Source organism: Pan troglodytes, chromosome 6 (genome assembly GCF_028858775.2).
Source record: "Pan troglodytes isolate AG18354 chromosome 6, NHGRI_mPanTro3-v2.0_pri, whole genome shotgun sequence".
Lineage (NCBI taxonomy): Eukaryota > Metazoa > Chordata > Mammalia > Primates > Hominidae > Pan > Pan troglodytes.
Window position 1 is genome coordinate 143,010,801 of NC_072404.2, and position 26,715 is coordinate 143,037,515.

Sequence of the window (26,715 nt, forward strand, 5' to 3'; positions counted from 1 at the left end):
CTGAGGTAGGAGGATTGCTTGAGCCCAGAAGTTAAAGACCAGCCTGGGCAACATGGCAAGACCCCATCTCTACAAAAAACAAAAATAAAAAATTACCTGGGCATGGAGATGGACACCTGTGGTCCCAGCACCTCAGGAGGCTGAGGTGGGAGGATCGCTTGAGCTTGGGAGATCAAGGCTGCAGTCAACTGAGATGCACTCCAACCTGGCTAGCAGAGCAAGACCCTGACTCAAAAAAAGGAACCAGGGGTGTGGCCTATTCCCCAAGTGTGATCGACTGCCCATTTTCCCTTGGATCCTAGCCAGGCTTAGGCAGAACTCATCATCACTTGTTTTTGCCTTTGTTTTTCTTTCATGTCACTTTTCCAGGTTCTGAGCTGGGTTTTCTCCTCAAGCTTTGCAGGAAGTGAGTCCAAGAGACTATAACTCAGAGATTCTTTGGAGGGGAAAGATACCCTTGCAGGAGCTCTATCTGCCCAGCCAGATGTCCTACCCACCGGCAGAGCAGCTGGGGTTGAGGAGGGGTGCTTGGTGCTCTCTCCACCTAGGCCCTTCTGCTTACCCAGGTCCTGAGCCAGCCTTCCTGATGAATATGAGTAATTTGATGTCAACTGATTAACTAGGGTTTCCTCATACTCCCTGCAAAGTAGCATCTGGAACATGTTGACCTCATCCTCCTAAGGGCCATAAAAGCTGATAGATTTTTCTTGGTTATCTTGAACTTAACAAAATACTTGAGTTGCAAGGGAGCCAGGCAGAACTCACTTCCTTGGGAGAAAGGAGGTTGCTTTCTATCCTGTTACCAGAATGAGAAACGGAGGTAAAGAAAGGAAAAAACTTGCCTAAATTCACAGGTTGAAGTTCCGGATCCTGGTCTCAGCTCAGCCTACCTTGGTGCCCAGAGGGGAATAGGAAGGCAAACACCGGAGGCTCTGCACCCGCCTCCTCTAGGCCATGGATTAATGCTGCTGCGCCAGGGCCCTTTCCCCACTGTGGTGGGATAAGAGGCTGCCCTCACAGTCACAATGCTCCCGGGTCACAGAGGTGCTGGGCCCCAGGCCAGCCTCTGCCTGGGAAGTTCTCTCTGGGAACATCTGGTGGGTGCTACAGGCCCTATTCCAGGCCCTATGGCCTGTGGAACCTCACCACGGGGGGGAGGGCTGGGCCAGACGGAGACATCACCTGTGGTGTCAGCCCCATGGATGAGACAGAGTGGATACACAGACATCCCAAGGCTGAGGACCTAAGGGTTGGGCTCATCAGCTGGGCAGGAACCTACCTCACCTTTGAGGCATGCAAGAATACAGTCACTGCAACTGCGAAGAGTTTGGGCAGGAGACAGGTGACAAAGCAAACCCATGCTGGCACCAGTTTTCTGAGTGGCCAAGCTGTGTGTGTGTGTGTGAATGTGTGTATGTGTGTGTGTGTGTATGTACTTGCCTGTATATGAAAGTATACTGGAACCAGTTTTCTGAGTGGCCAAGCTGTGTGTGTGTGTGTGTGTGTGTGTGTGTACTTGCCTGTATATGAAAGTATACTGGAACCAGTTTTCTGAGTGGCCAAGCTGTGTGTGTGTGTGTGTGTGTGTGTGTGTGTGTGCACTTGCCTGTATATGAAAGCAGGGTGTACTCTCAACCTAATCACTTTCCTAGGTTCTGCCAGTGCCAGGCCTGAGACTTTTCTACTCTAGGCTTTTGTTCACAGACCCTATTGCCCCATCTCCCACCTCTCAATTTATTCCGCAAGGTGAAGCCTCAGCCTTGCCCTTGCTGCCTTGTCCTGCTCTAACTGTCCCTATTCCCCATCCCAGCACAGGGTGGTTGTGTCAGAAAGAAGAGAAGTGGAGAGCACAGGGTGGTTGTGTCAGAAAGAGGAGAAGTGGAGAGCCCAGGTGGGAAAGCAGAATTGTGGGCATCCAGGGGAAGTTGGACCAGTGGAGTTATTGCAAAGCCTATGTTTCTGTTCTGGTTGTGGTTTGAGAATGGGGAACTCCAGAAGCCCTAGCAGTGTCGGTCTTCATTCTAGAGAGGAATGTAGGCACCTCTGGGATGGGTGCCAGAGTGAGGCAGGGGCGAAGTTCTTCCTCTTATAACAAGGTTGATCACAGCTGAACCAGGCAGTTGCATCTGAACTGTTCATGCTCCCATCTTCATCCCTGGAGCCAGGGCCTGCCTATAAGAGCTTTTGCTTCTGTCTTGCCAAGCTGGAAGGCAACCTTTGGGGATGGAGGTATTGGCTAAGTGTGCTCTCTGCGGACAACAGTGAGGAAGAAAAAAGTAAGACTTACACCAAAGCGTTTCTTTAAAAATTAGGTATTGAAGAGTGGGATTAAGAAAGGAGGGAGGTTTACCTTCTGTTAGCTGAAGGAGGTAGACATCTAGAACTTCTCTTTGGATATTGCCATCTGGCTGCAGGGGTGGAAGGGCCCAGAGATCTCTTGATGAGGGGATAGTGGGAAAGTGGAAGAGCTGACAGCAAGGAGATACCAGGGCTGATGTGGAAGAGGAGGTGGTTGGTGCTGATGAAGGTGCCAGGGTGATACCAGCCATGACAGTTGCAGGGCTCCTTGGTCTGGTAACTTCGTGATACTGATTTCCCTCTTCTCCCTCCTGATGCCTCCAGACCTGGGAGATCTTGGTGAGCAATGAGCATGAGACACAGGCCGTGGTGCGACTAAAGAGCGTGCAGGGCCTCTACCTGCTGTGTGAGTGTGATGGCACCGTGTGTTATGGCCGCCCAAGGACCAGCCACCACGGGTGCTTTCTACTGCGTTTCCACCGGAACAGCAAGTGGACCCTCCAGTGCCTAATCTCTGGTCGTTATTTGGAGTCCAATGGCAAGGACGTGTTTTGCACTTCCCACGTCCTCTCAGCTTACCACATGTGGACCCCCCGACCAGCCCTCCATGTCCACGTGATCCTCTACAGCCCCATCCACCGCTGCTATGCCCGGGCTGACCCCACTATGGGCCGCATCTGGGTGGACGCAGCAGTTCCCTGCCTGGAGGAGTGTGGCTTCCTCTTGCATTTCCGAGATGGATGCTACCACCTGGAGACCTCTACACACCACTTCTTGTCCCATGTAGACCGGCTGTTCTCCCAACCCTCATCACAGACAGCTTTTCACATGCAAGTGCAGCCTGGAGGGCTTGTGGCACTGTGTGATGGAGAAGGAGGCATGTTATATCCACAGGGCACACATCTGCTCTTGGGCATGGGCTGCAACCCCATGAGGGGTGAGGAGTGGTTCATCCTACAGCACTGCCCAACCTGGGTCAGCCTCAGGTCAAAGACTGGGCGGTTCATCTCAGTCATCTACGGCAAGTGCTGGACCCAACACAGATGGAGGGAGGGAGGGCTGGCTGTTAAAAAGAGGAAAATGTGTTTGGGATCAGCACAGATTTTTGAGTCTGCTAATAAGGAAGATCCTGGGGACCCAAGGGGATCTTTTGTGCCATCGAGAAGGACAGAAAAGCATGGGTATGGGATTTAGGGGAAAGTTGCCTAGGTCTTCTCCAGACCTACCATGGTCCAACAGAAAGTGATGAAGTTTGAGGAGGGAGGGACAGAAGCCCCGGTCATAAAACATGGAGGAGGGGCCGAGACTGAGGGGGAGGCTTTTACTGACATGCGCTTCCTCTGCAGATGGTGAGGTGCGTGCTGCTTCTGAGCGCTTAAACCCAATGTCCTTGTTCCAGTTTGAATGTGACAGTGAGAGCCCCACTGTGCAGCTTCGTTCAGCCAATGGCTACTACCTATCCCAGGTGAGATCTTGGCTTCCTGAGCAAGAGAAACCTTAAGCTCTGAGCTCTCCCTCCCTAGACTTCCTTCTCCTTTTTCAAGGCAAATGATGAGAGGATGATGTGGGCTGTGGAGGCACTTGTTGATAAACATTCATTTTCACCCAATGGGGGCTCCTTTAAAAAAAAAAACAAAAATCAACTTTATTAAGGTATAATTTGAAAGTTTGTAAATTATGTAATACTCATATGTATAAATTATGTATATTATTTACAAATAAGTATATTATGTATGTTTTATAAATAAAATGCACCTATTAAGTATAAAATTCAGTAAGTTTTGACAAATGTATCCATCCATGCAACCATGCCGTAAGCATATCACAAGTGAGAAAATATTTCCAACACCACAAAATTTCCTCTTGCTTCTTTGCAGTCAGTTTCCCTCCACCCTTGCCTCCCTCTCCCAGCTACCACTGATCTGTGTTCTGTCTCCGTGAATTAGATTTGCCTACCTACTTTAGCGTTTCTGATCAATGGAAACATACAGTATGTATGGTACATACGTTTCTTGTGCTTGGCACAATGTTTTTAAGGTTCGTTCATAATGTTCGTGTGTCAGTAGTTCATTCCTTTTTATTGCCGAGTAGTATTCTATAATGCTGCTCATAAACATGATTTGTTTATCTATTCACTTGTTGATGAACACTTGGCTGGTTTCTAGTCTGGGCTATTATGAATAAAGTTGCTATAAGCATTCATGTACAAGTCTTTTTGTGAACATACATTTTCATTTATCTTGGGTAAATATGTAGGAGTGGAATTACTAGGTTGTATAATAGATATGTACTTAACTTTGGAAGAAAGTGTCAGTTTTCTAAAGTGATTATACTATTTTACATTCTTGTCAATAACGTATGAGGGTTCTAAGAATTCCATATCCTCACCAATAGTAAAGCTGGCTTTTGGATTGTCTTTTTTAGCCACTCTAGTGGGTGTGTAATTTATGGATTTAATTCACATTTACCTTATAATTAGTAAGGTTTAGAATTTTTTTTTTTTTTTTTTTGAGATGAAGTCTTGCTCTGTTGCCTGGGCTGGAGGGCAGTGGCTCAGTCTCGGCTCACCACAACCTCCGCTTCCTGGGTTCAAGAGATTCTCCTACCTCAACCTCCCAAGTAGCTGGGACTACAGGCATGCGCCACCATGCCCGGCTAATTTTTTGTATTTCTAGTAGAGATGGGGTTTCACTACATTGGCCAGGCTGGTCTCGAACTCCTGACCCCATGATCTGCCCGTGTCAGCCTCCCAAAGTGCTGGGATTACAGGCATGAGCCACCATGCCTGTTTTCATGTGCTCATTGGCCATTTGTATATCTTCTCTGTGACATATCTGTTCAGATGCTTTGCCATTTGTTACTGGGTTGTTTGTCTTATTAATGCGTTGTAAGTGTTCTTTATGTGTTCTAAATCCAAGTCCTTTGCCAAATATATGTATTGCAAAAGTTTTCTCCAAACCTGGGGCTTACCTTTTTATTTGTTTAATGGATCTTTTGAGAAGCAAGTTTTTAATTTCAGTGAAGTTCAGTTTATCAATTTTTTTAAATGGTTACTGCTTTTCTTGTCCCAAGAAATCATTGCCTACCCCAAAGTTGCAAAGAACTTCTCTTATGTTTTCTTCTAGATGTTTCATAGTTTAACTTTCACTTTTATGCCTATGATCTACTTTAAAATGATTTTGGAGTCAAGACTGAGGTTTATTTCTCTCCCTATGATATCCTGGTGTAGTTTTTATGCTGTGCTCTGGGATACAGCACAGACTGGGGGAAGGGGAAGAGCTGAGGCCACAGCACATCTTCCAAAAAGGTTCTGAAAGCATCAACTCTGGGAGCATGAAAAAGGCTGATGGGTGGGATGTGGGAAGAGGGTCTAGGAATAAAACTGATGGGAAGAAAGCTGAGATTGTCAGTCCTTACTCCTCATCTCTGTTTCTGACATTCTTTCCAGAGGCGCCACAGGGCAGTAATGGCTGATGGGCACCCCCTGGAGTCTGACACGTTCTTCCGAATGCACTGGAACTGTGGCAGGATCATCCTGCAGTCCTGCAGGGGGCGCTTCCTGGGCATTGCACCCAACAGCCTGCTGATGGCCAATTCCATCCTTCCAGGTGAGTGGAGCAGCCTTCCTGCCAGATGATTCCAAGTCAGGGAGAACTTTAGAGGGAGGTGGAATATGATTGTTAAAAAGAGCACTGAAGGCCGGGCGTGGTGGCTCATGCCTGTAATCCCAGCACTTTGGGAGGCTGAGGTGGGTGGATCACGAGGTTAGGAGTTTGAGACCAGCCTGACCACGTGAAACCCCGTCTCTACTAAAGATACAAAAATTAGCCAGACATGGTGGTGCGGGCCTGTAATCCCAGCTACTTAGGAGGCTAAGGCAGGAGAATTGCTTGAACCTGGGACTTGGAGGTTGCAGTGAGCCAAGATCGTGCCACTGCATTGCAGCCTGGGCGACAGAGCGAGACTCCATCTCCAAAAAAAAAAAAAAAGCACTGGAGTTGGGGTCGGAAGATTTGGGTCTGTACTTGTTCAGTCACTGAATTTTTGTCATCACTTGAGCAAAGCACCTCCTTGAGCCTCAGTTTTGTCGTCTATAAAAATGAACATTTCATTGTCTACAACTCTGCGGCCTCACAGAGTTGTCATGAGGATTAAACACATCAACACATCTCAAAGGAAGGAAGAATATTAAAGCTTCTTGGGTTTCGCATGTGCTAGGTACTCTCACAAACATTTCACAAGCACCTAGCATAAGACCTGACACATAGTAGGTGTTCATTCACTGTTAAAATATTGACCACACCCTTCTGCAATTAGCGTCCCCCCTCCTGCTTCCACTTGGGAAAACACCTAAAGGCAGCCCATCCAGATAACTCCTTCCTATTTCCTTCAGGCCCAAATGAGGAATTTGGGATTTTATTTGCCAATCGCTCCTTCCTTGTATTGCGAGGTCGTTATGGCTATGTGGGCTCCTCATCGGGCCATGACCTCATACAGTGCAACCAGGATCAGCCCGACTGCATTCATCTACTACCCTGCCGACCGGGTATCTACCACTTCCAGGGTGAGTGGCTCCTCTTCCCTGCCCAAGGGTTCACAGTCTAGTCCCTGCCTTAGCCCCAGCTCAGACTTCAGGGCCTGCCACTCAGGGCTTGCTCATTATAAAAGGAAAAACAGGCCAGGCGCAGTGGCTCATGCCTGTAATCCCAGCACTTTGGGAGGCTGAGGCGGGCAGATCACGAGGTCAGGAGATCGAGACCATCCTGGCTAACACGGTGAAACCCCGTCTCTACTAAAAATACAAAAAATTAGCCGGGCGTGGTGGCGGGTGCCTGTAGTCTCAGCTACTTGGGAGGCTGAGGCAGGAGAATGGCGTGAACCCAGGAGGCGGAGCTTGCAGTGAGCCAAGATCACGCCACAGCACTCCAGCCTGGGCGACACACCGAGACTCCGTTTCCAAAAAAAAAAAAAGGAAAAACAGGACCTCTGTTGTTTTCACACTTCAAAGCCCCAGGGTGGGTTGGCAGAACAGAAAACAGTGGAATCCCTATTGGCGCTCCTGCATTTCCATAGAAGGACCCGCCAATGCAGGCAGGATGGGGCAGCTAGGGGAGGGTGGCATGCCTCCACAAAGTCCCTCCAAGGCCAGATCGCTGGAGGACTCCCCTGTGAATGGCCCACCAACCTGAGCTCTTCCTTCTCCAGCACAGGGGGGATCCTTCTGGTCAATAACATCCTTTGGCACCTTTCGCCCTTGGGGCAAGTTTGCCCTCAACTTCTGTATCGAGCTTCAGGGGAGCAACTTACTCACTGTACTGGCCCCCAATGGCTTCTACATGCGAGCCGACCAAAGTGGCACCCTGTTGGCAGACAGTGAAGACATTACCAGAGAGTGTATCTGGGAATTTTAGGTAAGGGAGAGGAACAGGTAAGGGGCTAGGGGAGCAGAAGCCATGGGGCAAGAGGAGAAGGGAGGTGGGTGGGGAGGCATGTGATGGGAAGACCAAAATGCACTCCCAGGCTGACTTCTGTCCCATAGTTTGATCAACTCCAGACATTTATTCCTAATCTGTGCCATTTCTTTAGAGCTTACAAACCTGGGCTTGCTAGAAAGGGGAGACAGTTTCCCACTGCTATGCCACACTGACAGGTGGGCTTGGAAGCACTCTTGGAGGGGACAGGGTGAGGTGTTCTTGTACATTTCTATCTCCATTAAGATGCAGAATTTCACTCTATTTTTAGGGAAAACGGATGACTTTGATCATGTGTGTAGGTGAAAAAAAAGATGTGCTTTCTATCCTTTGCACCTTCTATCCCTACCTCTTGGACCCCTGGGGCTCTTGAATATTTGTCCTGAGCCCCAACCCTTCTCCTGACCTCTAATGTCATGTCTCTCCAACCTCCTGATAGACAGTTGACTTGACTTCGTCCTGCCAGTTCCTAAAAATCAACATAGCTGATATCAGCCTGCTCATCTTCCCTTCCTAAGGTGACCCTGTTTTCCTGCCTTCCCCAGGGCCATCTTGGGCATTCCCTCCTCCCAAATGCTCAGGCTCAAGAGCTCAGCACGATCTCTCCACCCTTTCTTTCACTTCCTTCATCAAACCCTGCAAATACTTGGCTACTTCTTTAACAATGCCTCTTGTGTGCTTGCTCCTTCTTAATTACCATTGCCACCACTTGGCTCCAGGCTTTTCTCCAGAAGCACTGCTTCTAGGGCTCCCCGAAAGCATTTCCTGCTGCCAGATCTGTCCATCCAATCTCATCTCTGACATCCAATCTCATCTCCACAGTTTGCTTTTATAACGTGCCACTTCCCTTCCATCATTCCCTGTTCACACTCTTCAGGGCACCTTGTTGCTCTTTGTCCTGTCCCTTCCTAATGGACCTCACTTTCCTGACTTATTGTGCAAAGTGCTTTGTTTTTGACATCACACAGACCTGGAATCAAGAGCTATTAAGCTTCTTCCTTTAAGTTAACTTCACATATGTCTAGGGTGGATCCCTCATCAAGAATAGGATAAATCACTATATTCTTTTTCTCCCCCAGGATCTGACCCAGTATTCTAAAAGCCAGAGATCAGCAAATGACTGACTTGATTGCTGACCATTTATATTTCCTCTTTCCTCTCCAGGTCAATGGGATGTCACCTACCAAAATCCAAATCCTCCAGGAAAAACTACTACACTAAATGGACCAGGAACCTCAGAGTCAAGATCCAAGAGAAGAACATCTGTTACAACTTTTCCTACCCAGTTTAGCAAAACACCTGTTTTATGCAACAATACATCACAACAGGCCACCCCCAAGATCCTTGTGTGCATCTGACTCAATATAGAATAGGGGTCTGGATGAGGGTTGAAACAGACGCCCCAGGCTGCTCTAAGTTCTACACAGGAGAGACCAAATGGCAAGCAGTTCTTCCACTGATCTTCCCCGTCCCCATCCAGAACTGCTAGACTTTTTCCAGTGAACCCATGAGCAGCCAGCATTGCCCTGAAGGGTTTAGAATCCAGTTATGACTTTAAATATCTTTTTGGTTTAGAAAAAAAGGAAAGATTGTTAATCTCGTGAGCACAGGATAATGGTAATAACACCTTATGCCTGTATAGGCCACTTTACCTCCTCCTACCATGATTTATTTAACTTCCCCACCCATCATTACCTTTTTTCCAGTGAAGTGGGTACTTCCTCCACCACTTCTTACCTTTTTTTTTTTTTTTTTTGACAGAGTCTTGCTCAGTCACCCAGGCTGAAGTGCAGTGGCAGTGGTGTGATCTTGGCCCACTGCAACCTCCGCCTCCCGGGTTCAAGCAATTCTCCTGCCTCAGTCTCCCAAGTAGCTGGGATTACAGGCGCCCGCCACCACGCCAGCTACTTTTTTTTTTTTTTGTATTTTTAGTAGAGACAGGGTTTCATCATGTTGGCCAGCCTGGTCTCGAACTCCTGACCTCAGGTGATCCACCCACCTCGGCTTCCCAAAGTGCTGGGATTACAGGTGTGAGCCACCGTGACCGGCAGACTTCTTACCTTTCACAGACAGCAAAAGTGATTTGCCCAAGATCTCATGACTAATCACAACACAGCTAGGCTTCTGACTCAAATCCAACTCTAATGTCCACCATTCTTTCAGTTAAAGCAGGATTTCCAAAATGTCTGTCATTCTTACACTGTTTTTGTGATTTTGGCCTTTACCTACCATCTGCCCTATTAATGTTTTTATTGACATAGACTCTTAAATACATTTATTTAGAAAGGAATATTTTTTCACTATCATAAAATGGAAAACCAGTATCACTTACCATAAGTGGAAAATGACTATAAAAATAAATACAGGTATACCTCAGAGATATTGTGGGTTCAGTTCCAGACCACTGTGATAAAGCAAATATGGCAATAAAATAAGTCACACAAATTTTTTGGTTTCCCCAGACATATAAAAATTATGCTTACAGTATACTATGAAGTATGCAATAGCATTATGTCTTAAAAACAATGTACATACCTTAATTTTAAAATACTTTATTGCTAAAAAATGCTAATGATCGGCCGGGGGCAGTGGCTCACACCTGTAATTCTAGCGTTGGGCATTAGGGAGGCCTAGGCAGGCAGATCACTTAAGGTCAGGAGTTTAAAACCAGCCTGGCCAGCATGTTTGAAACCCCATCTCTACTAAAAATACAAAAAATTAGCCGGGTGTGGTGGCAGATGCCTGTAATCCCAGCTACTCGGGAGGCTGAGGTAAGAGACTCACTTGAACCCAGGAGGTGGAGGTTGCAGTGAGCTGAGATGGCGCCACTGCACTCCAACCTGGGCAAAAGAGCAAGACTCCATCTCAAAAATATACATATATATGCTAATGATCATTTGAACCTTCAGTGAGTCATAATCTTTTTGCCAGTGGAGGATCTTGCCTCAATGTTGATGGCTGCTAAGTGATCAAGGTGATAGTTGCTGAAGGTTGGGGTAGCTGTGGTGATTTCTTAAAATACGACAATAAAGTTTGCTGCACTGATTGATTCTTTCTTTCACAGATGATTTCTCTGTGGTGTGTGATGCTGTTTGATAGCTTTTGACCCACAGCAGAACTTCTTAAAAAGTTGGAATCAATTCTCTCAAACCCTGTTGCTATTTTATCAATTAAGTTTATGTAATGTTCTAAATCTTCCATTGTCATTTCAGAAATGTTCACAGCATTTTCAGTAGGAGTAGATTCCATCTCAAGAAACTACTTTCTGGCCGGGCGCGGTGGCTCAGGCCTGTAATCCTAGCACTTTAGGAGGCCAAGGCGGGCGGATCATGAGATCAGGAGATCAAGACCATCCTGGCTAACACAGTGAAACCCTGTCTCTACTAAAAATACAAAAAATTAGCCAGGCATGGTAGTGGGTGCTTGTAGTCCCAGCTACTCGGGAGGCTGAGGCAGGAGAATGGCGTGAACCCGGGAGGCAGAGCTTGCAGTGAGCCAAGATCACACCACTGCACTCCAGCCTGGGCAACAGAGCAAGACTCTGTCTAAAAACAAAAAAACAAAAAAAACACAAAAAACAAAAAAAAAACACTTTATTTGCTCATCCATAAGAAACAACTCTTCACCAGTTCAAGTTTTATCACAAGATTATAGTAATTCAGTCTCATCTTCAGGCTCCACTTCTAATTCTAGTTCTCTTGCTATTTCACCACATCTACAGTGGTTTCCTCCAATGAAGTGTTAAATTCTTCAAACTCATCCATGAGAGTTGGAATAAACTTCTTCCAAACTCCTGTTACTATTAATATTTTGACCTTCTCCCATGAATCATGAATGTTCTTAATGGGCATCTAGAGTGGTGAATTCATTTCAGAAGGTTTTCAATTTACTTTGCTTGTATCCATCAGAGGAATCACTAATGTAAGACAGGTATAGCCTTATAAAATGTATTTCTTAAATACTAAGACTTGAAAGTCAAAATTACTCCTTGATCTGCAGGCTGCAGAATGGATGTTAGGTTAGCAGGCATGAAAACAACATGAATCTCCTTACACATCACCATCAGAGCTCTTGGGTTACCTCTCAATTAAGGCATTGTCAATGAGCAGTAATATTTTAAAATCAATATTTTTTTCTGAGCAGTAGGTCTCAATAGTGGGCTTAAAATATTCCATAAACCACGCCATGAACAGATGTGCTGTCATCCAAGATTTGTTGTTCCATTTACAGAGCACAGGCAGAGTAGATTTAGCATTATTCTTCAGGGACCTAGGATTTTGAGAATGATAAATGAGCACTGGCTTCCACTTAAAGTCACCAGATGCAGTAGCCCCTCACAAGAGAGTCAATGACTGTCTGTTGAAACTTTGAAATCAGGCATTGACTTCTGTGTAGTTATAAAAGTCTAGATGGAATCCTCTAATAGAAGCCTGTTTTATCTATATTGAAATCTGTTGTTTCGTATAGCCACCTTCATCGGTGATCTTAGCTGGATCTTCTAGATCTTGCTGCAGCTTCTATAATACATCAGCACTTGCTGCTTCACTTTGCACTTTTATGTTATGGAGATGGCTTCTTCCCTTAAGCCTCATGAACAAGCCTCTGTTAGCTTCAAACTTTTCTTCTGCAGCTTCCTCACTTCTCTCAGCTTCGTAGAATTGAAGAGAGTTAGGGCCTTGCTCTGGATTAGGCTTTGGCTTAAGAGAGTGTTATGGCTGGTTTGATCTATCCAGGCAACTAAAACTTTCTCCTGTCAGCAATAACACTATTTTACTTTCTTATCATTTGTAGGTTCACTGGAGTAGCCCTTTTAATTTCCTTCAAGAACTTTTCTTTTGCATTCACAATTTGCTAATAACTGTTTGGCAAAAGAGGCCTCGCTTTCCACCTATCTCAGCTCTCAACAGGTCTTCCTTACTAAGCTTCATCATTTCTAGCTTTTGCTTTAAAGTGAGAGATGTGTGACTGTCCTTTCTTGAACACTAAGAGGGAATTGTAGGGTTATTCATTGGCCTAATTTCAATATTGTTGTCTTAGGGATTAGGGAGGCCTGAGGAGAGGGAGAGAGAAGTGGGAAAGGCCAGTCCGTGGAGCAGTCAGAACACACATCACATTTATCAATTAAGTTCACCATTTTATTTTATTTTATTTTAGACAAAGTCTCGCTCTGTCACCCAGACTGGAGTATAGTGGTGCAATCTCAGCTCACTGCAACCTCCGCCTCCCGGGTTCAATGGATTCTCCTGCCTCAGCATCCCAAGTAGCTGGGATTATAGGCACGTGCCGCCACACCCAGGTAATTTTTGTATTTTTAATAGAGACAGGGTTTCACCATGTTGGTCAGGTTGGTCTCAAACTCCTGACCTCAAGTGATCTACCTGCCTCGGCCTCCCAAAATGCTAGGATTACAGGCGTGAACCACCAAGCCCAGCCAAGTTTACCATTTTATATGGGTGTGAGTTGCAGTGCCCCAAAACAGTTACAATAGTAACATCAAAGACCATTAATCACAGGTTACCATAACAGATAACAATGAAAAAGTTTGAAATACTGCAAGAATTACCAAATTACCAAAATGTGACACAGAGACAGAAAGTGAGCACGTGCTCTTAGAAAAGTGGTACCAACAGACTTGCCACAAACCTTCAATTTGTTTAAAAAAAAAAAGCAGTATCTGTGAAATGCACTAAAGCAAAGTCAAAGTGCACTAAAATGAGGTGCACCTGGATAATGAAAATAAAGTGATGATATAAAATCCTAGTTAAACTTTTCTTCCCTGCCCAAGGCTCAGAGCCTAAGGTTCCTTTTCCCTTTACTAATAAAGGAGATGAACAACTTTTTTTTTTGTTTGTTTGTTTTAGACAGAGTCTTGCTCTACTGCCCAGGCTGGAGTGCCGTGGCATGATCTGGGCTCACTACAACCTTCACCTCCCAGATTCAAGCAATTCTTCTGTCTCAGCCTCCCGAGTAGCTGGGACCACAGGCTCCTGCCACCACGCCTGGCTAATTTTTGTATTTTTAGTAGACACAGGGTTTCACCATGTTGGCCTGGCTGGTCTCAAATTCCTGACCTCAAGTGATTGGCCGCCTCAGCCTCCCAAAGTGTTGGGATTACAGGTATGAGCCACAGCACCCGGCCAACAACTATTAAAGTGGCACCAAAGACTAGGACCAAAATGAAACTTTCTCCTTGATACAATCAGAATTGAAAGGGAGTTGAAAAGGGAATAATTTTCTCACTTCTGACTCAATATTATTTGAATCAACATACACACGCTTCCTAAAACATTCTTAAATACCAACAGTGCTGCCTATTCCCCACTTTGGAAAATTTGCCCCATACCATAATGAATGTCTGATTTTTAAATCTGTTGACAAGAGAAGGCTGAAACTGGAACATAAGAGAGATTCAGTTTGGATAGAGGAAAATGACTTTATTTTTTGTAAGTATATCACCCCTCAGGAGATATAAAAGAATTTTTAAAAAATTTCAGTCCAGTAATAGGTGAGGTAAGTGAAAAGTGAGAACACTGGAGATGAGGGCATCTCCTTTCCTGGAAAGCATTAAGAATAGGCCACTTGCTGGGTGCAGTGGCTCACGCCTGTAATCCTTGGGAGGCCGAGGCAGGAGGATCACTAGAGCCCAGGAATTCGAGACCAGCCTGGGCAACACAGTGAGACTTTGTCTCTACTAAAAATACAAAACAATTAGCTGGGCATGGTGGTGTGCACCTGTACTCCCAGCTACTTGGGAGGCTGAAGCAGAAGGATTGCTTGAGCCTGGAGGTTGAGGCTGCAGTGAGCTGAAGTTGCACCACTGCACTCCACCCTGGGCAACAGAGAAATAACGTGTTTCAAAAAAAAAAAAAAAAAAGATAGTGCTCTATTAACCTTGAAATTTTATATCCACATATGTGCAGTGGGATATGCTCTTCAGAGAGATAGGACCTTGGAGGTCATTTAATGCCGAATCTCTCCCTCAGTATTCTAATCCCCCAGCTACCTGCAGGGGATGCATTTAAGACTTCCAGCAGATACCTGAAACCACAGATAGTACAATATCATACATATACTCTTTTTTCCTATGCATACACACCTAGGGTAAAGTTTAATTTATAAATTAGGCACAGTGAGAAGTAAACAATACTAATAGTAAAATAGAATGATTATCACAAATGCCGCTATCGCTACTCTTGCACTTTGGGGCCATTATTAAGTAAAATAAGGGTTACTTGAACACAAGCACTGCAATGCCAAGACAGTTATCTGATAATCCAGACTACTACTGACTAGTGAGCAGGTAGCATAGACAATATGGAGATGCAAGATTTCTCAAGCTACTCAGCATGCAATTTAAAATCAATGAGTTGCTTATTTCTGGAATTTTCCATTTAATATCTTCAGGTTGCAGTTAATCACAAGTAACTGAAACCCAAAAAGCAAAACCATGGACAAAGCGGGGAATACTGCACACACTCAGATGCATGGGCATGCATGTGTGTACGCACATGCATGCACACGTGTACACACACACACACACAATCTTATGCCCTGTTCCCCACATGGCCAACTGTCACGGGATCCTTGAGGGGTTGCTTTTCCAGCCAGAAACTTCTGTGGCTAGTGGTGCCTTTGCCTGAGTTTTGCTCAGGCTGCTGGGCTCATTCTACACACTCGGCCTAGCAGCCTGCACTCAGCTCGTGCTACTGTCCTGCATCACCTGCCAAGAGTGAGCCAGGAGTGGAGCAGTGAGGGGTGTGTGAACAAGCGGGGGGTCTAGCCACTGTGCACAGCCAGGCATGCTGGCTGTGGGGGGCAGGCAGCTCCAGGTGCTGGTACAGATGCCGGTTCTGTGCAAGGCTTCAGCAGGACCGCAAGAAGCTTCCACTGCAGGTGCTGGGGAATGAAGTGGTGCCTGGAAATTTGGAGATGCCAGGAACCACAGGGCCCCAAAGAGGGTATCACAGCCCTGGCTCAGGGAACCCCTAGGTCTGGGGTCCCTGAACGGCCACAGCTCTTCTCTCTTTCTCATCACCCACAACATGGTGAGTGTGTGTGTGCGAGTGTTTCAGTTCTGTTGGTGTTACAGCTCTTTCAGTCCCACCATTTGGTGGATCTGGAGTTTTTGTCCCATGTCCAGGAAGAATGAGGTATGTGGACAACTGCAGGGTGAGCAAGGCAGAGAGGAGCTTCATTGAGCAACAGAACAGCTCTCAAAAGACCGGAAGTAGGTAGGTCCTTTCTGCCGGCAGGTCATTTCAACTAGTCAAGGACACCTGAGGTGGGTAGCTCCTTCCCTTAGCTGGTAGTCCCAATGTCTGTGTGACTCTGGCTGAGTCCTGGGGTTTTTATGGGCTCAGAAGGGAGGAGTGTGTGCTAACTGGTCCATAAGTGGCCATGGGTAGGTCTGGAAAAAGCACCATCCGATTGGCCAAAGGGTCAACAATGAAGTCCTCACTCTGGGCCTCCTACTTCACCCAGAACTGGCAGCCTGGCCCCCAGGCTTCAGGCCATTCTTGGCTTAAAGGTGGGGTTTCTCTGCAGAATTGCCCCTTTCCGCCCAGGAACCTGTCTGCCTCCCACTATCAACATGCTATCCATGGCACCCAGGCTGTTTGTGCTGAGGGGTGCCTGCAGGCCCACACTAAGATGCCCTCAGTCCCCTCCCTCTGGCCTTTCTCCTGCACTTTTAGCACCCAAAGTCTGGAGGGGGCCAAGGTGGTAGGGGGGCTGGTGTGTCAGTGCCACCCAGAGCATGCACACACCCAGCCAGGTCATGACAGTGCCCAGGTGCAGCCACAACTTTATTCCACAACCGAGTGGACTCTGGGGGCAAGGAGAAGCCAGGGAGTGGGAGCAGGCACTTCTAAGCCTGTGGGGCAGGGGCTTCCTGTGCCCCTGAGAGTGCAGGGATGCCTGGGTCTGGAGCCACAGCTAGGCAGCTGCAGCTGTGTCCAGGAGCACCGCGCTCCCACCCTACCAACTCTGTTGGGGGCGTGGCTCCTGCCTGTTCCGGGTTCCCGCTGTCCTTGCAGAGCACACAACCCCAGCCATGCCTCCCCATCTGCAGCCAGCATCTTCACAGCAGCAGCTCAAGATGGGTTGCCACTACCACCACAACCATGAGGCCTCAGCTGAGACAGCTCCTTCTGTGACCAATGTCAGTCCTGTCGCTGAAGTGAATGAATGCTTGTTCTCAGACTGCACTGTGCAGATTGTCACCCCATAAAACCTCATCTCTTTCTGTTCTGCCTAGCAGGACCTCCAGCTTGAAAGTAGAGAAGGCAAGGCAGGGGCAAGATGTGCTCTATTACCCTTGAAATTTCATTCTAGAGCTGTGCAGTCCCATAGAACTTTCTGCAATGACTGAAATGCTCGATAGTCCTTACAAGCCACATGTAACTACTGAGCATTTGAGATGTGGCTAATGTGAGTGAAGAACTGCATTCTTCTTTTTTTTTAATGTGAATTACATTTAAATAGTCACATGTGGTTGGTGGCTACTTATTTAACAGCACAGTTCAGCACAGCACAGTATTTGATAATGAAGAGGCCTCTTGAATGACGTCTTCTGGATCAGTACCTATCCCAGATAGGAGTAAACAACGCCCCCACCTCCCCGCCCGCCGACCAGCATTGCACCATCATTATCCATCGCCTGCCTTTCAAAAGGGAAAGAATTTGGAAGGATGAGCCTATCCTCCTTGCTGAATATCTGATTCTTCACCCCCTTTCCCCCATATTCCTCCCTTTCTCCACATCCTGAGACTTCTCAGGAAGGGCCTAGACCTTTATTTGAAGGGACAGAATTGAGAAGGTTTGGAACTTACTGCCAAAAGGACCAAGCAAACATGCCCCTGGAGCATGTATAAATAAAGCACATATAAATGGAAAGCAGAATATGAAAAATGGCATTTCACTCTGTTTGCTGCTATGACAAAAATACATATGCAAATACAAAATACATATGACAAAATACATATGACAAAAATACATAATATTTTAGATTAAGAAGTTACAGTAAATTTTCTTAGATGTGGATATATTATTGTGATTATGTAAGACAAGTTTCTTGTTTTTTGGGGATGCATGCTGGAAGATTTAGGAATAAAATGCCATGATATAATATCAGTGTGTGTGTGTGTGTGTGTGTGTGCGCGCGCGCATGCACGCATACATACATAATACACATATAGACGCATACATAGAGTAGGTAAATTGATGCATTGACAAATACATTGTTTAGATACATGTATTGCCTACATACATGCATAGATTAGATGGTAGATACATAGATGTAAATAAATGATAGGGCAAATTGTCTATAATTGTTGAATATTAGAGTGGGCATAGGGGTGCTCATAGGGAAAACATGATGGACAACAGAACTACTGCTAATAAAAACTGCTTTTATTACTGCTGAGTGGAGGCCTCTTAAGGCCAGTGTGAGAAGTGGGTGGGTGTTGCTTTACCAGCCCCTCCAATCAGGTGATGCGCCAGAGAGGCATCGAGGCAGGGCCAGGCAACGTCCACACAGGAGGGAGCAATCACAGGAAGGAGGAAGGAGCCACAGTCTGTATGGGCAGGACGGTAAGGACAATGGGCAGGATGGTATTAGATCTTCTCTATGCCATCTCCTTCCCACTCCTGCCTCATTCCAAGCCATACAGTAGTGGGCAGCCAGGCCAGAGCAGGGCCTGAGAGCCACTAAGACTGGCCAGGGGACAGTGGGAGGAAGGGCAAGGAAGGCAAAGCAGTCCTGAGTCCAGGGAATTCGGCTGTGGGGGCAAGTGGCCTGTGGGGACAAATAGAGAGAGCTTGGGGTTATTGCTCCCACCCCACCTCTCAAAGTCACTATGGGAGAGAGGCTGAGACATCAGTTTCCCACCCTGCATATACACACTTGAATCCCAGTCTCACATCCTTTACCTGCTATGGCTGTCAGTGATACCATAGACTCAGGGGTTACTAGTCTCCGTAATTTTGTGGACCATGCAAAGAATGAGGAAAGCTGTACTGAGATTCCTTTGGTGACCCCCAATGGAGATCCATGCCCTCCTGGAGGTTGAGTCAGTCGACCCTCCCTACATCCTGCAGGACTGAGGCCTGGCCTGAATTCTTACCCCAGCAAGGCTTGAGACAGGCTTTAGGTGGGGTGTCACTCAGACACGTTTCTGGTGCTGTTGCCCAGCACAGCTGATAGCAGGAGGGACCCAGTGGTTCCAGGGCAGGAAGGGCTGCTGTGGGCACACTGCCAGGGGACTGCTAAAAAAAAAGCAAGAGAAGAACCTTAGCTTCCAGTGATGCCTCCTGTAGAGAACGCCGGGACCCCAGAGCTGCCTGCCACCCAAGTAGTATCCTGCACAACTCCAGAGGGCACCGTTCACATAGTAGACTTCGGGTTAGTACTTTCTTGACATGAACACTGTGGGGCCCTGGAGAGCCGGAGATCCTGGCTCAGGCCAGAAATGGAAGAGCCCATGAGCCCTTCAGTCTTCCCAGGGCACAGACTCCCCTCTCCTCCCGAGTACCTGTGCAGAGATGATTCCTGGGGCAACCCTTGGTACAGTCAGCCCCTGGGAAGCACCTATAAAATGAGAGTGAATCCACTCAGAAGGAGGAATTGGGGTTAGGGACGGGAGGAGTGTGGTGAGAGGCAAGAAGGTTGGATACAAAGAGGTTCTAGGAAAGTCAGCCACTTCTGGCAGGGGTGTGAAGAGATGGATATTTTAACCCAAAACTGTCCTCTTCCCCAAGACAGGTCCTTGGGAAACTGGAGAAGAATGATTAAATTCCAGTGATGGTACTGGGGACAGTGCAGCCTTAAGAGCCGGGACTGTGTGTGCCCAGCATCTAGCACAGGGTCTGGCACTTGGGAGATGCTGAGTAAATATTGGATGGATGGGTGGATGGATGCATAGATTAATGGAAAGATGGATGGATGGATGGATGCATGGGTGCATGGGTGGCTGGATGGATGCATGGGCGGATGCATGGGTGGATGGATGGATGAATGCATGAGCAGATGCATGGATGGATGAATGAATGAATGGGTGGATGGATGGATGGATGGATGGATGGATAAATGGATAGGTAGATAGGTGGGTGAGCAGATGGGTGGGTGACTGGCTGGCTGGATGGATGGATAGATGGGTGGATGGATAAATGGATGGATGGATGGAGGGATGGAGGGATGGATGAATGGATAGATGGGTGGATAAATGGGTAGCTGGGTGGATGGGTGGGTGTGGTGGGTGGATGATGCATGGATGAATGGATGGATGGATAGATGAATGGATGAATGGATGGATGGATACATGGGTGGATGGATAAATGGATGGATGAATGGAGGATGGATGGATGGATGGATGGATGGATGGATGGATAGATGACTGAGTGGGCAGATGGATGATGGTGCAGAGAAATCACCTGGCAGCTGCATTTCCCACTTGAGCTTCTCTTGCCGACGCCATTTGGCTCTTCTGTTGGAAAACCAGACCTGAGCGGGGACAGGGACAATGCAGCTGGCTGTACTTTATGCTGCCTGTCACCTGCTGATCTCACCACATGTTCCTAGCCTGAACTCAGAATGTTGACCCTTCCTTGGGCCTGACATCCTCCCTCCCTGCTCTAGCTTTTGCTCTCTGGCCCCTTCCTCAACTCAAGGGTTTGGGTTGGGGAAGAGAGGAGAGCAGTCAGCAGAAGGTGAACAAGGAGGATCTCATCTCTGATTGTTGCTCCAAACAAATTTGCTTCCAATTTCTCACCTCCCCTCTCCACCTCATTGGAACCCAAAGCCCTGGCCGGCCCAGACTCTTCCTCCTTGTGGTTTGTACAGTGTTGCAGAGCTCACTCACCCTCACCGTGTCCTCAGGCAGAGAGGTGGCAGTAGCCAGCTTTCCACGGGCCACTGAATCAGGATACTGCCCACGCTGGAACTCTGCGGAGATCGAGTCTCACAAAGTAAGGGCACCGGGAGAGGAGCAAGGCATGGGTCTCCCCTTAGGCAACACTCCCCACCTGCTACAACCCCAAACTACCTTCCTCCTCAAGGCAGGTCCACTCACAGCCTGCACCTCTCAGCCTTTGCCCACAGGCCTCAGGGCCACTGTCCCTGTGTCACACTGAGGACTCTCTGACCCTCCATCTGTCCCAGCCCAGCACCTTTCTCCAGTGCCTCTGCTTGGCTTGGGGAGAAGATAGTCCGATTCCGGTGGCTGGTCCCTGGGTGGGTACCCCGGGGAGTCTCAGAGCCACTATGGGGAGTGAGGACAGCTGGAGCCAAAACAGCTGAAAAGGAAGATAACAGTTTGTGGTGGTTTGTGATGGTGATTCCTCTGGTCAGATGGGGTCCCTGAGTCTCTGGGGCTACAGCCGGGAGACACCATGGGTAGAAGAGCAGAGCCAAGCTGGTGGGGCATTCATAGTTATTAGAGGTCACTGCAGGGTCACTTGGTGGAAAGGGTGCTCAATACCATGGTGGGGTGCATGCTTAATGTGCAGGGGTTTGGAGGGACAAGCAGTAGGCTTGGTCCAGGGGTGTGTTATCCCAAAGAACATGAATGATGCTCTAAGAAGCTATGCACAGGGCAGAGGGAGGGTATGAGATGCAGTCCTGCCTCTTCTTCAATAGATCCTGTGAGCCCAGGGGCTAGGGGACCTGTGTTCTGTTCCAGGGCCTGCCATCAACTAGGTGGTGACCTTGGGTAAGTCACTTCACTTTTCTGGACCTCAATTTTCTTCTGCTGGGAGAGAATGAGACTCCCTGCCCGGTCCTCCTTATTGGGTTGTTGTGAGGGTGATCCAAGAAAGAATGAGAAAGGGCTTTGAGAACTATAAAATGCTGGAGATTTGGCTGTGATTAGCTCTGGGGACAACTCCAAGACCCACCTGGTGACCTGAGCCGTGTGCACGGTAGTCCCTGGTCCTCCTGTAATGCCCGCAGGACTCGGTTGATGGAGGAGACCTGGGAGTGTCAGGGTGTTGAGTGGAGAGATGGTGCTCAGACTCAGGGCTATACCCTGAGGACGTTGCCCTTAATATCCTTTTTCCCGTCTGTCTCCACCTACACATTGTTCCCAAGGGCAGCCTCCTCTCTCTCTCTATGCTTTCTCCTTCCCAATCCTCTTATTACCACCACTTTTCAAAAGAAAAACTTATGGGTCAGAAGAGCCCAGGAGCCCTGTCACCAGCTTGGGATGCCCACATTGCCAAATAAGAAAGGTTCTTTGTCTCCCCCAGAAAGCCTCTTTTCCAGCCCCAGTGTGGGGAGGGAAGGGTACTTACACTGGGAGTCTTGTCCTGGGTGCAAAGCCCTTCAGCACAAAGCTGGCGTTGGATTTCCCAGGCAAAGAGGGCTGGACACTCACCCTTCAGCTGGGCAATTCGAGCCACCACAGGGGGTGTAGCCAGCCGTGGCTTGCTTCCCCCAATGCCCTTGGGCTCCAAGACACCTGTGCGGTAGTAACGCCCTAGGATCTTGCTCACACAGCCATTAGATACCTGAGTCAGGTGAGAAGCAGGGACAGGTGAGGCATGATGGGCAGAAGGAAGGAGAGTGTCCCTGGGACAGGAGGAGGCTATAAGACAAAGCCAAGACTTACTGGACCAGGCCATGAAGTCGGGAGTCCAGCCTCACCTTTGAGGGCCTGAGGCTCACCTTTTCAACCTCCAAGAGGATCTCCCAGGAAGTGACCCAAGTCCCAAAAGCCCTCAGAGCCTGCAACAGCCCCAGGCTCTTGCCTTCAGAGGAGCCCTTTCTCCCTGCTTCCTGTCCCCATCACTGGGTAAAGGTGCTGGCCCATTACCTTAAGGATCCGTGAGATGTCACAGGGCCGCATTCCACTGACTGCTAGCCGCACAATCTGCTGCCGGGTATCCAGAGGCAGAGGCCGGCCATTCACAAAGAGCCCCCCAAGCTGGTTCATGCTGCTGATCCCTGCGCGTGAGACAGAGGTATCCACACACCACCTCTCCCACTGCCCTGCCCGCCTGTGGAGAGGGTCACTCAGGCTCCTCCAGCCTGGCTTCCCACCACCGAGTGCATCCTCTCCTGGGAGACTGCATCCTTGCTGCCCCCCAGGCTGTCAACGCAAGCTGCTTTCTTTGAGAGCTGGCTCACGGGTGAGTCTTTGTTCCTTGCCCATGCCCGCCGACTCTCCTGATCTAAGGGAAGCAGGACAGGGCAGGAAGGGAGGGACTGGAAAAAGCTTCCCCAGAACATTGGCCAATAGCAGATGAAACAGTTGATGGAAGCAAAGCCCTGAGGTCTTCCCCTGTCTCTGTTGTCCTCCCTGTCTTCCCACTTCCCCCAGGCTCCTCACCGTCCTGATGCATGCTCCAGGCTGACCCTCCTCAGAAGGATGAGACTCCAGCTGGGAAGGCTGGGAAGGGAAGTTCCTTCTAGGAGCTCCTTTTCCAGCTTGGGGGCTGGCTCTGCAATAACGGGGGGTTATTTGGGTGAGGTCTTTTGCTTGAAATGGTCCTGGGAGGTAGTGTTTTGTGATAGAGGGTCAGGTTTCTAAAATTTGCAAGTGGGTTGGCTAAAATCAGAAAATTCTAATTCCTTTTATTTAAACCTTTGTGTGATAAAAACTAAAACACTGCAGGTTGGCTGAGGACTGGATCTTTCTTGAAGTCCTGATAAGGGGCTGGGAGGATTGAGAGGGTTCTCCTTTCCTACACATTCATTAGAAAAGTTTGGGGAGATAGAAAGGGATAATGCTTTCAAATGCTCAAGCTTTCCCCTTTCCAAATGGACAGCTGTTGTCTCCAGCTGCTCCTAAGCTTTCTCAGCCCTGGAAGACACACCGGAGCCAGAGATTCTGGGGTCTTCAAGTTCAGGGGTCCACCTTCACTATTAGGCAGTCCTCGGTTGGGCTCTCCAAACTGCCACCCAAATGCTGCACTTCAGAAAGGCTTGCTCCTGTTTTTTTATACTCTCCAGGAAGCTCTAGGGAAACTGGGACTCAGCTCTAACCCACCAGGCATTGAGGCTCTGGTCCTACACACTGGGCATAGAGATGAACACGCCTGAAGAGCCAGCTTCTCCTAGGAGACACATCTCTTAGCATCTCTAACCTGCTGAGATTGTTCATTCTGTTCATTCTCTGAAGAGTTCTAGATCTCACAGTGAAGCTTCAATTTCAGAGACGATCTTTCTGGTATCAGACACTCATTCATTCAACTAACATTTATCAAAGGCATATTGAAGGGAATGAGAAGCAGGAGAAGACTGTCCGCTGACCAACATAGAAACCATCATGAGCCCAAGCGAGTCTCTGAGCAGCAAGGGACACAGGTCCCACAGGCCACCATACCTCTTCTACTTTCATTAGTAATTAATGGGAGTTGAAGATGCCTCCTTTCATGCCTGGAACCCTGGTAGTGCTGGAGATCACCCCAAGGAACAGCTTATGCACAGAACTTTCTTATAATAAGCATGCCATCTGGGCTTAGTTAATTCATCTGCAGTTGTATGCTGAATAAGATATTAAGCATGAGCACATTGCTGGTTGTTCAGGATGAAGGCAGTAAACAGAAAAGGGTAAAGTCTTTGCTCTCCAACACATTACAGAGCAACTGGAGAAAAGAGACTAGCACCAGTGAAACAAAGAATTACAAAGAGTTTGGAATCCAGAGTCTACTTATTAAGTTCAGTAGCTAAATTGGCTTTTACTCACTTGTTTCTAGGTAGGTAGAGGCACAGACCCCTTCAAATTCTCATCTTTCCAAAAAGTCTGGAAAGAAGGCAGAGGTTTTCCAAAGAGAAAACTGAGGCACAGATTGGCATTGCCACAAGTCAGGGGCTGTCCAGAGAGTAAAATTCAAGGTTTAGAAGCCAGTTCCTCACCAGAAGCTACAATTTCTGGCTCCTAATCCTGGGCTCTCTTTCTCTGCTCCCACCCCTGTTTCATGTTTGTGTAATTGCCACAAAAACAATGGAGAGAGGAGAATCAAGCAGGGACTGTAAAGGGCTGTGCCAAGACAGGGTGAAGGAGCTCAAAATATCAGCCAAACCCTAAATCCTTGATGGGACTCAGTTCTCCTAAGTGACCGAATTCAAAAGAGCAGTAGGGATGCAGGTTCAGTATCCAAACCTAAATAATCTCCAAACCTAAATCATTATGCCCCAACTCACAAACAGAAACCCCATTCCCAATAGCCACAACACACATTCCCAACATTCATATTAACATGTCTGAAAAAATAACTGGTGCTTGCAAGATGGAAAAACAGGAAAGGGGGTGGAAGGGGCAGGAGGGTTGTAGCTGCAAAGGCAGAGTGGGAGAGAAGTTGGGTTTGGCCACACAGAGGCATGGAGACAGCATGAGAGGCAGGGCAGACAATGAGCCTGCAGGTGAGCTACCTGTGTGGAGGAAATGAGGTGGGAGATTCAGTGGGAGGTCTCAGCTTCTGAGACCCCTGCAGGCTCCAGGGGTGGTGATGATCTGGTCTTGGTAACAGCCTCCACTCTGCTCCTGCTTCAGTCCTGCCAGGGGGTCCAGAGCTACAGAGAGCCCGTGCTCAAGAGCAGAGGGCAGCCTTCTGGGAGTAGCCAATGATGTCACAGGCCATGAGCAGAGGAGAGAGGAGGAGGGAGGTGTGCATGGGCTGACTGACACCAGCCCTGAGGCAGGGCAAACCACAGCCAATGACCCACTGTGTCCTTCCATGGGGAATCCTCAGAGCCCACTTTGTGTCCACCTACCACCCAGAAGCAGGGACAGAGCCATTCTCAGGCAGGCAAAAGTGTACCCACACAAGCACCAGTACTCCTGAAGGGCATGCTGAGCATGGAAGATGGGGAACTTCAGGTTGTGTTCTTAAGGCTTTGAATACACAGAAGCAAAAAGATGCCTTCCCGAACCACCAACACAGCTTGCCAGCCAGAATGCACATACATGGGCTTTGGGGTCAACTCCTGAGTCGTGTGTGTTGCTATAAAAGATAAATGAGTATACAGACTGTTGCCTAAATACTGACTGAGTTGGCTCCTAGCACTCTGAGATAATGAGAGTGAATGGAGAAGAGTGTGAAGAGTGTGTGTCACCTAGCATCAGCTGTCCCCAGAGAGTGTCCTAACCAATTCTCCAATTGACTCCTTGACTGAGGTGACACCAAGGGTGAATTCTTGCCTGGAAATGGAAGGATCCTGGACTTCAGAACACTGACAATGGTAGTGGTGGTAGAAATGAGCCTCAGGATAGTCAGAGATGCATGTGGATGTTTATAAGGAGGCTTGCAGCAGGATTTTCCTGCTTCCATCTTTAGATGTTAGCAGGCTCCATTCTGTTAGGGATTTGATGCTTTTAGACTCTAAGTTAGTAATGGCACTGCTGTTTCCACAAAAGACACCACAGGTTATCTGGGTCATTGGCGAGGTCAGAGGCATCAGTAGCTGGGCAGGTGGTGCCTGTGGAGTGGGATGCTGGAAGTGAAACACAGCCTCTAGTGCATGTAAATTTTGTTGCCAGTCATCAGGGTCTTTGGCAGATGGTCTTTGGGTCCATTCCACACCTCAGAGTCTGTGAAACCATTGCAAAAGTTAGACTGGAAGTAAGCAGGGTGTAGGGCAATAAGACTAGACCCAGAAATCAGAGAATGGAAGACGTATGTCATTGGTAAATGTTTTGAGGTTTTGGGGGTGAAAGTGGTTGTTGTGCATTCAGCTTGATCCTAGGGTTGGGAACTCTTGCTCTCAAAGGCCAAATATCACATAAGTGAGTTTTCCACTTTACCCTGATACATACTCTCTTCCTCTTCCACCCTCCTCCAGCATCCTCAGACTGGTCTTGGGGAACAGGGGAGACTGCAGAGGGTGATTTCAGGACCTCGGGCAGGATAGCATTTGCCCAAGCGTCCTTACAGCCCATTCCATCCCCGGGGCAGCTGGGGACTGCTGGTCACTCTACTTAGCCATGCTTGGGTGGGAGGAGGTCCCCAG

At 47.9% G+C, this 26,715-nt stretch overlaps 2 protein-coding genes across 5 annotated transcripts; one reads left to right on the forward strand and one right to left on the reverse strand.

Annotated features, from left to right (window-relative positions):
* The first annotated feature begins 1,024 nt into the window (after window positions 1-1,024).
* FSCN3 (fascin actin-bundling protein 3) lies at window positions 1,025-9,108 on the forward strand. 2 transcript variants are annotated; one of them, NM_001246474.1, is given in 7 exon segments: window positions 1,025-1,342; window positions 2,623-3,319; window positions 3,645-3,763; window positions 5,747-5,906; window positions 6,692-6,862; window positions 7,504-7,709; window positions 8,934-9,108. In NM_001246474.1, coding segments are annotated over 6 exon segments (1,497 nt in total). In that variant the 5' UTR covers window positions 1,025-1,198; the 3' UTR covers window positions 8,934-9,108.
* An 8,557-nt stretch (window positions 9,109-17,665) lies between these two features.
* Window positions 17,666-25,346, reverse strand: PAX4 (paired box 4). Of its 3 annotated transcripts, XM_001151306.5 has the most exons (12): window positions 25,138-25,318; window positions 24,452-24,577; window positions 23,093-23,204; window positions 22,577-22,707; window positions 22,056-22,271; window positions 21,660-21,735; window positions 20,934-21,059; window positions 20,627-20,709; window positions 20,199-20,268; window positions 19,301-19,356; window positions 18,893-19,034; window positions 17,666-18,564 (listed from the first exon to the last, which is right to left on the reverse strand). In XM_001151306.5, exons 3-12 carry the CDS (start codon window positions 23,103-23,105, stop codon window positions 18,422-18,424), a joined length of 1,056 nt encoding a protein of 351 aa, XP_001151306.2. In that variant the 5' UTR covers window positions 23,106-23,204; window positions 24,452-24,577; window positions 25,138-25,318; the 3' UTR covers window positions 17,666-18,421. The 3 variants fall into 3 exon arrangements, with proteins under 3 accessions (XP_001151306.2, XP_054512225.1, XP_054512224.1); XM_054656249.1 differs by lacking the exon at window positions 24,452-24,577 and having other exon boundaries at window positions 18,161-18,564; window positions 25,138-25,346; XM_054656250.1 differs by lacking the exons at window positions 24,452-24,577; window positions 25,138-25,318 and having other exon boundaries at window positions 17,666-18,343.
* Between the last annotated feature and the right edge of the window lie 1,369 nt (window positions 25,347-26,715).

Excerpts from the sequence above, each read along its gene's own strand:
- FSCN3 (XM_009454038.5), top strand. The coding sequence starts at position 1,199 with ATGGATGAGACAGAGTGGATACACAGACATCCCAAGGCTGAGGACCTA. Across the intron at positions 1,343-2,622 it reads AGAGTTTGGGCAGGAGACAG|ACCTGGGAGATCTTGGTGAG; the intron begins GTGACAAAGCAA and ends TGATGCCTCCAG. Across the intron at positions 5,907-6,691 it reads GGCCAATTCCATCCTTCCAG|GCCCAAATGAGGAATTTGGG; the intron begins GTGAGTGGAGCA and ends TATTTCCTTCAG.
- PAX4 (XM_001151306.5), bottom strand. Across the intron at positions 21,736-22,055 it reads CCCAGGACAAGACTCCCAGT|GTCTCCTCCATCAACCGAGT; the intron begins GTAAGTACCCTT and ends TGACACTCCCAG. Across the intron at positions 18,565-18,892 it reads CTGTCTCAAGCCTTGCTGGG|GCCACTTGCCCCCACAGCCG; the intron begins GTAAGAATTCAG and ends TTGTCCCCACAG.